Raw genomic sequence first — 13616 nt, forward strand, 5'->3', positions numbered from 1 at the left:
ACATCAGTTATTTGGTCAGCACATCCTAATGTGTCCTTACAGAAGCTGAAGTAATTATGTGCAAGTTATATATGTTACATATTCAGCTGAAAAAATCTGGAGTTTTGGCAGCCTACTGCAGCAATATTTACCATAAACAAGACATATGCCTCAATTTTAATAGGGCGAAGAACAGCATAATAACAGAGTTGGGAGGAACCTCGAAGGTCTTCTATTCCAATCCCTTGCTCAAGCAGGCTCCTACACCATTTTAGACAAAGGGCTGTCCAAGTCTTTTTTTAAAAGCCTCCAATGATGAACTACCAACAACTGCTGAAGGCAAACTGTTCCACTGGTTTATTGTTCTCACTGTCAGGAAATTTCTCCTTAGTTCTAGGTTGCTTCTCTGCTTAATTAGTTTCCATCCATTGCTTCTTGTTTTGCCTTCCGGTGCTTTGAAAAATAAGTTGATCTCGTCTTCTTTGTGGTAGCCCCTCAAATATTAGAACACTGCTATCATGTTGCCTCTAGTCCTTCTTTTCAATAGACTAGACTTACCCAATTCCTGCAACTGTTCTTCATATACTTTAGCCTCCAGCCCCCTAATCATCTTTGTTGCTCTCTTCCGCACTCTTTCCACAGTCTGAACATCTTTTTAATATTATGGTGACCAAAGTCGGATGCAGTATTCCAAGTGTGGTCTTACCAAGGCCTTATAAAGTGGTATTAATACTTCATGTGATCTTGATTCTATCCCACTGTTAATTGGCTTTTTTAGCAGCTGCAGCACACTGCTGGCTTTTATTTAAGTGACTGTCCACTAGGACTCCAAGCTCCTTTTCTCAGCTACTGCTGTTGAGCTAAGCTTTACTTAATCTGTTCCTGTATACTTGTTTTTTCTTGCCTAAGTGTAAAACCTTACTTTTCTCTACACTGAATTTCATCATATTAGTTAGAGCCCAGTGTTCAAATCTGTCAAGGTCCATCTGGATCTTGACTTATCTTCTGGGGTGTTGTCTAGTTCTGCCAGCTTGATGTCTTCTGCAAATCTGATGAGTTCCCTTTCTATTCCCTTATCTAAACCATTTAGCAGTTTGTCGGCCAGTTACAAATCTATCTGGTGCTGATGCTGTCTATTCCACATTTTTCTAGTTTACCAAGAAGCAGGCTGTAGCCTACCTTGTCAATGCCTTACAGAAATCCAAATATACTATATCCATAGCATTTTGCTGGTCCACTAATTTAGTAACTTTATTAAATAATGAAATAAGATTTATTTGGCATGATTTGTTTTTGACAAACTCATGTTGGCTTTTCACTCCTAGGTAAGTGTATAATACAAATGTCCCTTTAAGAAGCAAAGAATATAACCATCCATTTCTATATATTTGATTATGTAATGCAATAGATTTTTCTGTAAAATATGTGATTAATTCATCTATCTCCTTTGTAGAAATATAGCATATATGCTAAAATACTATAATTTTCAAATTTAACCCTCAAGCTCTGATATTGTTGTTGAACAATATAAATCATTTAATCCCCAAATGGTTGTCTATATGAACCTTCCATTTAAAGAAGATTATTTTATTTTATATTCATTAGTTCCAAATGAAACTTATAAAAACTAATGAAAACCAATTTTATTTCAATCTATAGTATACCATAATTAATCAGAAGAATCTGTAGATTTTTTTGGCAGCTACAACCAAGAACAAACATATTTATGCAGAAACATAAAACAGCAATTCACACAAAGGTGGTATTAAAAGGTGTGGTTAGAGCATTATTTCTATTCTTTCATTTGAAGGCTTGTTCAAATAAAACAGTTCAACACCAAATTACACCTCAGAAAGCTAAAAATGCTATGCTGCTGCACTTGAGGGATCTCAGCAATATTTTTAATAAAATAAGTGCCTTTGAAAAATTAAACAATTGGCTTTTTACTCCTTAAATCAATCATTGCAATTTTAATAATGACATTCCATATAGCATAAAGAAACTGCCAGGGCTTCAGCTAGTTTAATATTTTGAAACTATAACTCTATTTTTCCCTTATAAAATAACTCCATAGCCCTCTTGTCAGCAGTTGGAACCAGTGGGAGAGAAAAGAGAAAACTTCTATCTTGGCTCACTGGACAGAGAGGAAGCTCTGATGCCTCCCCCCTTGTAATCGGGTGATTCCTGCTGCAGGGAATATAGCTGTTAATAAAGGCTATGGTGCGATCTCTAGCCTCCGCTCAGCGAGCTCCAACAGTCAGCTGATCTCTGTTTGAATTGTAAAAGATTGCAACAATCGCGGGCAGCCAGAAAAGATGCAATCTGACCTGAGTGGATTTTGTTTAATTTTCTGATTCCTGTTCTGAAGATCCAGTAAAGGAAAAGTTGCCTAGCTTGAACGAAGGCTGGGGACACTTGGGAGGAGCCACAAGGACGAGTGTCTTCAAAAATCAGCTCAGCCTATCGAACGAGAGACAGAAGCACCTCTTATGCCTGGATGTTCAGAACAGCTCTCAGGAGAATGGGCGTTGGTACCTACCTGATATGCCCGTTCTCGTCGAGCTACGTAGAGCATCCAGACAGTGGGAGGTGCTCCAGTCTTCACTTCTAACAGGCTGAGCTATAATTGAGGAACGCTCCTCCTCCTCCACGTGACTCCTCCATGCGTTCCCCCAGTTTTACGAAGACGAGAAGACAACAACTATCCTCTCATGTCAACTATAATACAAGTCTCAACTGTGGCCGAAACAGGACTCCCCACCAGACGGACCAATTAGGGTGGGGCTGGATGCTCTACGCAGCTTGACGAGAACGGGCGTATCAGGTAGGTACCAACGCCCATTCTCCGTGGAGCTGCTGCGAGCATCCAGACAGTGGGACATACCAAAGCATGGCCTGTCCTACGGGAGGGACTCCGTCTGGTCCGGAATCACCTCTGGATCTTTTGCCACCTGTTGAAGGACTCGCCTACCAAAGGAAGCCTCAGCTGAGGCATAAACATCGATTTTATAGTGACGTATAAAGGGAGATGGAGACGCCCAGGTAGCTGCTCGACAGATATCCTGAATCGACGCCTGAGTAGCCCAGGCTGCTGAGGTGGCTGCACTCCTTGTAGAGTGAGCGGTAATCCCACTAGGGACAGGGAGAGCCTGCGCTAAATAGGCCTTGGATATAGTAGCCCTAATCCAGCGGCCAACAGTAGACGGGGAAACCTTGCAGCCCAGCGTCTTTGGCTGAAAGGACAGGAATAAAGACTCTGATTATCTGATTGACTGTGTACGATAGATGTAGATATGAAGGGCCCTTCGCACATCGAGGGTGTGCCACTGCCTTTCCCTTTCTCGGGAAGGCTTGGGACAAAAATTAGGCAGAATTAATTCCTGGGATCTGTGAAAGGCCGTGTTGATTTTTGGCATAAAGGCGGGATCTGGTCTCAGAACCACCTGATCAGTGTGGAAGACACATAAGTCCTTTCTCACGGATAGAGCTGCTATTTCAGATATCCTTCTTGCCGATGTTATCGCCACAAGGAACACCACTTTGAATGTGAGAAACTGAAGTGGCGCCTCCCTGAGAGGCTCGAAGGGAGGTTTAGTCAATGCCATATGAACTTTATTAAGATCCCAGGTAGGGTATCTGTGGATCACCGGAGGGTGCAGATTAGAAGCCCCTCTAAGGAAAGACCTTGTGCGAGGGTGGTGGGAAAGTGAGTCAGAAGAGCTGCCAGCGATCACCGTGGACAGGGCTGTGACCTGTCTTCTCAGAGTGTTGGGGGAGAGGCCCCTATCTAGTCCGGTCTGTAGGAAGGCCAGGATTTGCGCAATTGAAGGCGAGAGCGGATCAACGGACAACTTATGGCACCACTTACAAAAGATGTTCCAGGTTGCGTCATAAATGCGGGTAGTCGAAGGCTGCCTTGCTGCCAGGATGGTATTGATGACCTGGACCGACAAACCCTCATTTTTTAGCCTTTCCCACTCAACCTCCAGACGGCTAACTGAAGCCACTGCGGGTCTGGATGTTGAAGAGGTCCCTGGGACAGAGAGATCCTGGCAAGGGGGATCCTCCACGGCGGGGCCACTGACAGATTGCGAAGGTCCGCAAACCACGGTATCCTGGGCCAATACGGGGCTATCAGGAGGACCTCCGCCCTTTCGAGAATCAACTTTTGAATCACCTTGGGTATTAGCAGGAGGGGAGGAAAGGCGTACAGAAGCCCAGTGGGCCAGGGGCAGTGCAGGGCATCGTGGTTCTCTGCGCCGTTGGCAGGGTAACGAGAGAAGAACCGCGGTGTCTGGGCGTTGAGCGGGGATGCGAACAGGTCCACCAAGGGCTGACCGAACATCGCTGCTGCCTCCCTGAACCAGGAGGGGTGAAGGCGCCATTCCGATTGGTCCAGCGTGGCCCTGCTCAGCCAGTCTGCTTGGACATTCGAGACCCCCGAGATGTGCTCCGCCCTGATGGATAAGAGATGTCTCTCTGCCCATCGACAAATTCGCTCGGCCTCCCTCATGAGTCGAATAGAATGAGTGCCCCCTTGACGGTTGATGTGGGCTTTGGTCGTAGTGTTGTCTGTTAAGACCAGAATGTGACGGCCCCGTACCTGGGGGAGAAAGGCACGCAGGGCCAGATATACTGCGTGCAGCTCCAGCCAGTTGATGCTGCAGCGCCGCTCGGTTGCTGACCAAGTTCCCTGGGCTGAAAGTGACTGCACGTGGGCTCCCCATCCGGAGAGGCTGGCGTCTGTTGTGAGAGTGACCCTTTGGGGCTCCTTGAAGAGATGACCTCTGTTGGTAGAGGGTCTTGTCCACCAGAGGAGGGAGGCGAGAACTCTTGGAGGAACCTTCACCACGAGACCTGAGTTGCTCCTTCCGGAACGTTGGTAAGGCAGAAGGAACCACTGCAAGGATCTGGAATGTAAACGTGCCCAGGGAATAATTGATATACACGAGACTAACTTTCCAAGCAACTTGGACAAGTTCAGCAACGAGGCCCTTCTAGTCTGTCTGATTGTCCTGATAGCTTTTTGGATACTGGTGAACCTCTCTTGGGAGAGGAAGACCTTCCCTTCGACCGAATCAATCACAGCTCCTAAGTGCGCTATACGGGTGGAAGGGTCAAGTTGGCTCTTCTCCCAGTTAACGAGGAATCCGTGAGCCTGAAGCACTGAGAGGGTGGTCTTAGTGTCACTCTCAGCCTGGTGTCGGGTAGGAGACAGAATAAGAATGTCGTCAAGGTAGCAGTGAATGCGGATAGGGAAGTGCCTAAGGTAAGCCGCCAGGGCCGCCAACACCTTGGTGAAGGTCCTCGGGGCCGAGACCAAAAGGAAGGGCTACGTATTGGTAATGCTGGTTGTTATAACAAAATCTCAAATACTTGGAATACGAGGGGTGAATGGGTATATGGAGATATGCCTTGGAGAGGTCGATGGAAGTGAGCCAGTCTCCCTTCCTAGTACCCTGTAAGATCGACTGAAGTGTATGCATCTTGAACTTGTGACGGACAATATGGCGATTGAGCCTCTTCAGATCTAAAATGGGTCTCCAACCCCCGGGAATGGTTCGGGACCAAAAAGAGGAGGGAATAGAACCCCCCTCCCCGCTGTGACAAAGGCACGGGCTGGATGGCCTTGATATCGGAAAGGTGAGTGATAGCGACCGCCATGAGAGCCCGCTTAGTCGGGTCTCTAGAAAGGGGGGAAACCATAAAGTGTTCCGGGGGAGCAGACTGAAACTGAAGAGGGAGACCAAACCTTACAGTGTCCCTAACCCAGGAATCTGACGTGGATAAGTCCCACTGGTCGGCAAAGTACTTAAGGCAACCGCCAATGGGATAAGAAACTGAGAAACTACCTGGGACAGCGGGGCACCTTATTCCCTGCACCCCAGAAGGGTCTCCTGTAGGAGCCTCCCCTTCTATTTCTATCCCCCGAGTCGCTCCGGTCCTGATAGGTTGACCGGAACATCGGGGAGCCCTGATACCTAGGGGTGAAAGACAGTTGAAAGGAGGGGCGAAAGGAGCCCCTCCGAAAGGGCTGGGACCCTCTAGACTCTTGCCTGCGAAAAAGCGATGGTAGGAATTTCTTCTTATTCCGGCTCTCCATCAGCAATGGCTCGAGAGCTGGGCCGAACAATTTCCCCCCCGCTATAGGAGCTGAGGCCAACTTAGTTTTATTCTTGACATTGGCCTGCCAGTGCCGAAGCCAAAGTAGCCTTCGGGCAGAAACGTGCGAGGAGATGGCCCTAGCAGAAAATTTTACAGAATGAAAAGTGGCATCGGCCGTGAACTCCGCTGCGGCTGTGTTTTGCAATGTCCTGATGAGCCCTAGTGTTTGACGGGGGGACATGCTGTTTCAGCTGTCTGAGCCACCTGATGGAAGATCGGGTGAAAAATGACGCGGCTGTGGCCGACCGGATGGCCCAAGCATCCGACTGGTGCGCTCGCCGCAGGGCCATCTCTGCTCAGTTATCCTCTGGCTTCAGCGCTTCTAGAGCGTCAGTGGGGTTGGATGAAGATGCTAGTCTCACTATGGGGTCGTCTACCTCCGGAGGGTTTAGCATGGAAGAAAATTCCGGGTCGAGATTAAACAATCTCTTGTCTTGGCTGGAAGGAGCGGGAGGGGGACCCGCAGAGGCCAATTGCCTTGCAACCAAATTGGAAAAAATTGGGGGGGTTGGAATAACCTCAGTTTCGATGACCGGCTGTCTGAAAACTGAGTCTTCTGGTCCCCCCGGGGTCGCTGGTGATGGTTCAGAGGGAGACTGGGAAGCCAGGCCCGAGACATTCTTTGCCTTGAATAGCAAGGACTTAAACAAGTGAGGCTTAAATAGGCCTACGAATACTGGCTGGTCAGGGGAGATGCCCTCGTCCTCGGACATCTCCCCTTCCATGGGGTTTACTTCGAAAAAGGGTTCTGAATATTGGAGAGACCCTCTGTCTGACCCTTCTTCTTCCCTGAAGGGTTCAAACCCCATTTCTTCCTCTTCCTGAGCCTCCTCCCCTTCCGGGAAAGGGGCTTCCACTTGGGAAGGTACCTGACCGTGATGTGAAGCCGGTCTGGAGAGAGACCTTCCGGACATCGATTCGACCTCGGGTGCCATCATTTGGAAGCCTGGTCTGGACAGCTGCTGAATGCCTTCAGCTATTCCTTGCCAGATGGCCAGTTGCATCCACTCTCTAACATTGTCCGGAATGATGGTTGTGGGCGGGTCTTCTGAACGTAGGCCCGCGGTGGTGGGTGTGAAGGTCGCTTCAGGCGTGCGAGAGGCCTGGTGACTTCGGGAGGTTGTGCTGCACCTGGAAGGAGAAGGCTGTCCTGGTGGGGGAGGGGGTTGAGCGGTAGAGGGGGGGGCAAGGGTTATAGAATGCGAGTCTTTAGACCGTTTGTCAAACTCCTTCTCCAAGGTCTTATGGCGCCTTAAGGCATCCATTTGAGAGGCCCTGGAGGAGTCCTTGTCCCTTTTGCGCAGGTAGTGCGTCTTTGACTTGGTCTTCAAAGAAGAACCGCTGGGATTGCCCTCTGCCATGATATCAAGAGAATATTAGAAACAAAAAAAGGCGGTTGGCACGCCTAGGAGTTCGTCCTACAACGTAGGCCGGCTTTCCTAAAGTTGGGCCACGTCCCCCTTTTGGATAATTTTTTTTTTATTCTGTACCTATCAACTTATTATTATTATTATTACTATTATTACTATTATTACTATTATTATTATTATTATTATTATTATTATTATTATTATTATTATTTATTTATTTATTTGGGGGGGGGTGGAGCCCCAAGGGTTCCAATCAAATCCAAACAAAAAAGATTGATAACAATCTGTTTTTAGCTTATTGCTGATTTATGTGTTACCAATAAAAAAGGAGAAAATTTAGAACTAAAAATTAATCAACCAATAGACCAAATGAACGCTGAGGCCAGGAAATAAAAAGATGACAGGAAAAAAACAAAGGCCTCCTGAGGCAGCCTCCCAACAAAAATGGGAAGTAGGTGCCTGCGCCTCTGAGCGAGCTGCGGAAAAAAACAAAAGCCAACTAAACAACTTGAAAAGAAGGGCAACAGGGCACGGAACCACACTACCCTTTAAATTGAGGCTCCACACGGCCTGCAGGTCCCGTTATGGGCCTTTACAAATGTCGCAGCCCGATCGTATCAACAAGCCAAAATCCAAAATGGCGGCCGGCCACGAGGCGCGCCCAAAATGGCCGCCGGTCCCGGCACGAGACACTCAGAGACGCACAAGCCCTCGAAATCAATAAACGGCAAGCCGGAATGCAGGAAAATCACGAGGGCTGCAAGAGGAAGCTCTTCCTCTACTAAGGCGTTCGTGGGGGGAAGGCGCAACGGAGCGCTAAAAATAGAGCGAGCCCAAGCTGCTGCTTAGATGCAGCCCGGCTTGAAAGCAAATGGCAGAGGAAAAGGGAGGGGGGGTGGGGGGGGCAAAAGGCTCCAAATCCCCCTATTTCCCCCCTAAGGGACGAAATATCGCCCTATCACTAAATTTGGGACGAAACTAAAAGCGCAGGGGACAAGGAGAAAAGGAGAAAAACAAACCTGGATCTGTAAAAGTAGAAAAAAACCTGAATCGGCCCAGGAGTGAACGATCAAGCTGCCTGTCTCTAGCGAGGCTGAGCTAAAACTGGGGGAACGCATGGAGGAGTCACCTGGAGGAGGAGGAGCGTTCCTCAATTATAGCTCAGCCTGTTAGAAGTGAAGACTGGAGCACCTCCCACTGTCTGGATGCTCGCAGCAGCTCCACGGAGAATAACTCCATATCAAATGTCTTTATAAACTGATAATATGGTATCCAGATATAGTAATAAAAGTTATTACCAAATACGTGTATAAGTATGCAAAGAAAATCCTAAACAAATCTAAAAGCAAACAAAAAGGAAAGTTCCAAACTGTACAAAATCAGGCTTAAGCTAGAATAATCTCTCTGGTAACATTATTAAAGGTAAAGGTTTCTCTATCAGTTGAGTCTGATGTTAAGGCACGGTGCTCATCCCCATTTCTTGGCCAAGGGAGCCAGCATTGTTCAAAGACAATCTCCATGGTCAGCATGGCTATACGCCAAAGGGGCATGGATTGCTGTTACCTTCCCACCAAAGTGGTACCTATTAATCTACTTGCATTTGCATGCCTTCAAATTGTTAGGTGGGCAGGAGCTGACCTCATTACACAGAATTCGGATCTCAAACCCAGGCTGCCAGCTCCCCAGCTGACAAGCTCAGCTTCTTTAATAGCTATCACCAACTGTGATAAAACATTTAAAATACAGTCTCTGAAAAATTGTTGCCACCCCTGCATAAAAACAACTTTCTATGCAATAACAATGGTCAACTTTAAAGCTATGCATATAGACACGAACACATTGACTGACACATATTTGATATCATATCAATCATCAAGGTATAAACAAGCGATGCAGCACTTTCTTTTCTGAGTGCTAAAATTATTTTCAATTAATCCTTAATAGTTTTGTGTTATTACCAAACCAGGACACTATGATGATGAGAAACAACTGATAGAATTCTAAGCTAAGTCCAATACAGATTAAGATTCCGGTTTATCTTAAACCATTTCACAGCTTTAATATGAATACATGATCACAGTGTACTGAACTCAAGTGAGGACCAAGCAGGTCATTAAGAAAAGACCTCACATGACCGTAACCAGCTCCTCATTGGCTTTGCTTGTGGAAAGCAGCAGGGAACATTAGAAACTGCAATCACACGACCATGGGGTACAGCCGTATTAAACGTGAGGTGGTGGTGGCCATGCAACTGAACCACAATCATGTGACTGCAGGGGTGGTATGACAATTGCAACTTTGATGACTGGTAATATATACTTCTTGTTCAATGCTGTTGCAATTTCAAATAACCTCTGAACAAATAGTTGGTAACAGAGGAACTATCTGTAATTATATCTCACAAAAATGTTAAGCATCAAATGATAAATTTTAATGTACCATCATATGTTCCACTTTCTAGCAAAGCTCCACTTTCTTCCAATGCCTTGAACTGATCAACAGGTATAAAATTATAGTCCACTCCAGGGACTTCCCCATCTCTGGGAGCTCTTGTAGTGCCTGGAATAAAAATGCAGAATGTGGATAAATATTTGTAAAATTTTCTAACTGTATCAGTTTGCAAATTGTTACACAAAACTGACCTAGATTCTGCCACTCTGCTATATAATAATAAAAATAGATTCAACCACAAGTACTTCATTATATGAAAGTAGAGCAAAAAATATGCAAAAGAAACAATGTTAAACAAAATTAAAATCAAGGATGTGATTTATTTGTTAAAATTCTAGAAATACCCACTTGTCGATGACTCTGGATGGCTCAAAACGGTTAATATAATTAATCCTTGTCAGTTATCCTTGACTATAGCACTATTTCCTGAAAATTCAGGGTTGGATGTCTCTAGAGTCTCCATGCGCCTCCAAATGGTAGAAGATTGGATATAGGAAAACAAGCTGAATCTGAATTTATAGGAAACAGAATGTTTGAGCCCGGACTCAGTTGATCCAGTTCTGAATGGGATTGCACTAACACTTAATGAACAGGCTTGCAATCTGGTGCATTCTCCTTGATATAAAACTGGTTAAATATATACTAATAGTGACATGGGTCTTTTATCAGCCTCAGCTGGTAGACCAATTGTCTCCTTCATGAGGGAGAGAGTGCTGATTCAGTGATATATATACTGTTAACTTCAAGATTGGATTATTACAATATGCTGAGTCCTTTGGGATGCTCTCATTGTCAAATATAAAGCCTTTGGTCCTCAAAGGAACGTTTTCTGCAAGTTGCACAAGCTGAACAGCAAAATCTGTTTTTACCCAGGAAGGGATCCATATTATAAAATAACCTGCAGTTGAAATAGAGGCTGGCCCTATTTTTATTGCAGAAGTAATACAAGAACCACAGTGGTCCTCGATTTACAACCTCATTTGGCACCTGAACCTCTGTCATTAAGCAATGCAGTTATTAAGTCATACCCAAATTTTGCCATGGTTGCTAAGCAAATCACATGGTCAGTAAGTGACCCTTATTGACTTTGCTTGTCAGAGATCCCTTGGGAAGGTCACAAATGGCAATCATGTGACCCTGAGATGCCCCAACCATCTTAAACACATTCTGATTGCTAAGCCTGTGAATTTTAATTATGTGATCAAGGGGATGCTTCGTGTTTGTAATTGTGAGCATTGGTTAGAACTCACTATTTTCAATGCTATTGTAATTTAGAATGGTTGTTAAACAAATGCTCCTAGGTGCAGGACTACATTGATCTCTTTGATTGACTAATTATGTGCCACCAAAACCATATAGATAGAATTTGTCCAGGAGTATTTGTTTCCAAATTAACCCCTTAGGATTTCCGGTTGTGCACCCATCATAACAGTATGTAGTCCACACAGAGAACTGCGGTGGCGCAGTGGTTAGAATGCAGTATTGCAGGTTACTTCTGCTGATCGCCAGCTGCCGGCAGTTCGGTTCTCACCGGTTCAAGGTTGACTGAGCCTTCCATCCTTCCAAGGTCAGTGAAATGAGGACCCAGATTGTTGGTGGGTAATATGCTGACTCTGTAAACCGCTTAAAGGTCTGTAAAGCACTGTGAAGCAGTATATAAGTGTGTTGTGACTCCGGGATTGGAATCTGTTCCGTTGGCAGATGTGAGCTCGAGCGAAGAGGATATGGCAGTGAAATATGAGCCGGCATTGCTGAGTGATTCTGAGGGAAGCCAGGATGAGGAAGTGGACTTGGCTATGAGAGACGAACCTGATTTATTAGAGCTGTCAGAGTCTGCTGTCTCCTCCAATTCTCCCTCTCTGCCTGTGCAGCAGCCAGTGGCAGTTAATCAGGAAAATGGGCGAGTGGTTTCAGGAGAGGAGGAGGGATTTGAAGGATCCTGGCTTGATGTGAGAAATAGACGAAGATTGAGACGTCAATCTCAATTGGGAAGGAGGCGTCGAGCCAATGATTAATTGATGAGACTAACACCCCCCCTTAGGGGATAAAAGGAAACGGACTGGCTTGAGAAATTTGCCAGAAGCAAAGTGTTTTGTTGGAGCGAAGTCTTGTGAAGATTCTCTGAGGCATTGTGATTTATAGGCACTTCAGGTTTGCTAAACAAGATAACGGATTTACTGCTAAGGACTGGGAAAAACTTCAGCAGTTATCTTGTTTGGGGTTTGTTTCTGTTTGCTTCAGAATTGTGATTGCTCACCTGTGGATACAAGTGGGGCATAACATTTTTGCTTCTGGCCTGACAAACCATCTTCATACCAAGATGGACCAAACTCAATTACAGCGTTTGGTGGAGCAGCAACAACAACAGATAGACCAACTGCTACAAAGTAACCAGATTCTCCAAAACCAGGTAACACAGTTGGTAAACCATGTTTCACATTTGCATTGAGCCTATGACTGTCCCGTGGATCTTTTACCAGATGCTCCACTGCCCAAAGGTCGATTATACTCCATGTCTGAGCCCGAATTGGCTGCACTTCGAGAATTTCTAGATAAGAATTTGGCTCGTGGATTTATTCGACCATCATCGTCTCCCCTTTCAGCTCCCGTTCTGTTTGTTAAAAAAAAGACGGGAGAGCTTCGTTTGTGCTGCAACTATCGCCAGTTAAACGCCAACACGGTAAGGAATAGTTACCCTTTGCCGCTCATTCCGGAGTTGATGGAGCGGTTGCGGGAGGCTACTATTTTCACCAAGCTCGATCTTCGAGGGGCCTACAACCTGGTGCGGATGTGCAAGGGGGACGAGTGGAAGACAGTGTTTGGCACCCAATACGGACATTTTGAATACACCGTAATGCCATTTGGGTTGACCAATGCTCCCGCGGTTTTCCAGCACTTAATGAACGACATTTTTCGGGACATGCTGGATCGGTTTGTGGTGGTGTACCTGGATGACATTTTGATCTACTCTCGGTCCAGGGATAGCCACCTTCGTCAAGTCCGTCAGGTACTTCAACGTCTTCGGGAGCATAAACTCTATGCGAAACTGGAGAAGTGTCTCTTTTTCCAGACTTCTATAGAGTTTTTGGGACATATCATCTCTCCCGAGGGCATTGCCATGGACCCGAGGAAAGTGGAGGCCTTGTGTAATTGGGAACCCCCTCGTCGAGTAAAGGACGTGCAACGTCTCCTGGGGTTCGCAAATTACTATCGGACCTTCATCCCGGACTTTGCCAAACTAATGGATCCCATCACTCAGCTCCTTCGCAAGAAGGTTCCGTTTCAGTGGGGGCCCCCGCAGCAACAGGCTTTTGAAACTCTAAAGAAAGCCTTTGAGGCTGAACCAATATTAAGGCATCCTGATCCGAATCGTCCATTTGTGGTCGAGACAGATGCCTCTAATGTAGCTATTGGGGCGGTGTTGTTGCAAGCCTCGAAGGATGGCGCACCTCTTTTCCCATGCGCATATTATTCAAGGAAGCTCACAACTTCTGAGCACAATTACACTATCTGGGAAAAAGACTTGCTGGCTATCAAGGCTGCATTTGAGACCTGGCGACATCACCTAGAGGGGGCTCGGCAAAAGGTGCAGGTTCGAACGGATCACCGTAACCTGGAACATTTGTCTACTGCCAAGAAGTTGAACCAACG

At 46.0% G+C, this 13616-nt stretch overlaps 1 protein-coding gene across 4 annotated transcripts in view; it reads right to left on the reverse strand.

Moving 5' to 3' along the window:
• The window catches only part of MAGI3 (membrane associated guanylate kinase, WW and PDZ domain containing 3), a 128687-nt gene that overhangs the window by 64991 nt on the left and 50080 nt on the right, over positions 1-13616 (reverse strand). For all 4 annotated transcript variants that reach the window (XM_026675155.2, XM_026675154.2, XM_026675156.2 and 1 more), the window contains exon 3: positions 9954-10073. In XM_026675155.2, the coding sequence (XP_026530940.2) occupies positions 9954-10073 (120 nt within the window). The remainder of the gene's footprint in view (positions 1-9953; positions 10074-13616) is intronic.

Source organism: Notechis scutatus, chromosome 3 (genome assembly GCF_049901735.1).
Source record: "Notechis scutatus isolate UNSWTSFEM ecotype Mainland chromosome 3, rNotScu1.2, whole genome shotgun sequence".
Taxonomy (NCBI): Eukaryota; Metazoa; Chordata; class Lepidosauria; order Squamata; family Elapidae; genus Notechis; species Notechis scutatus.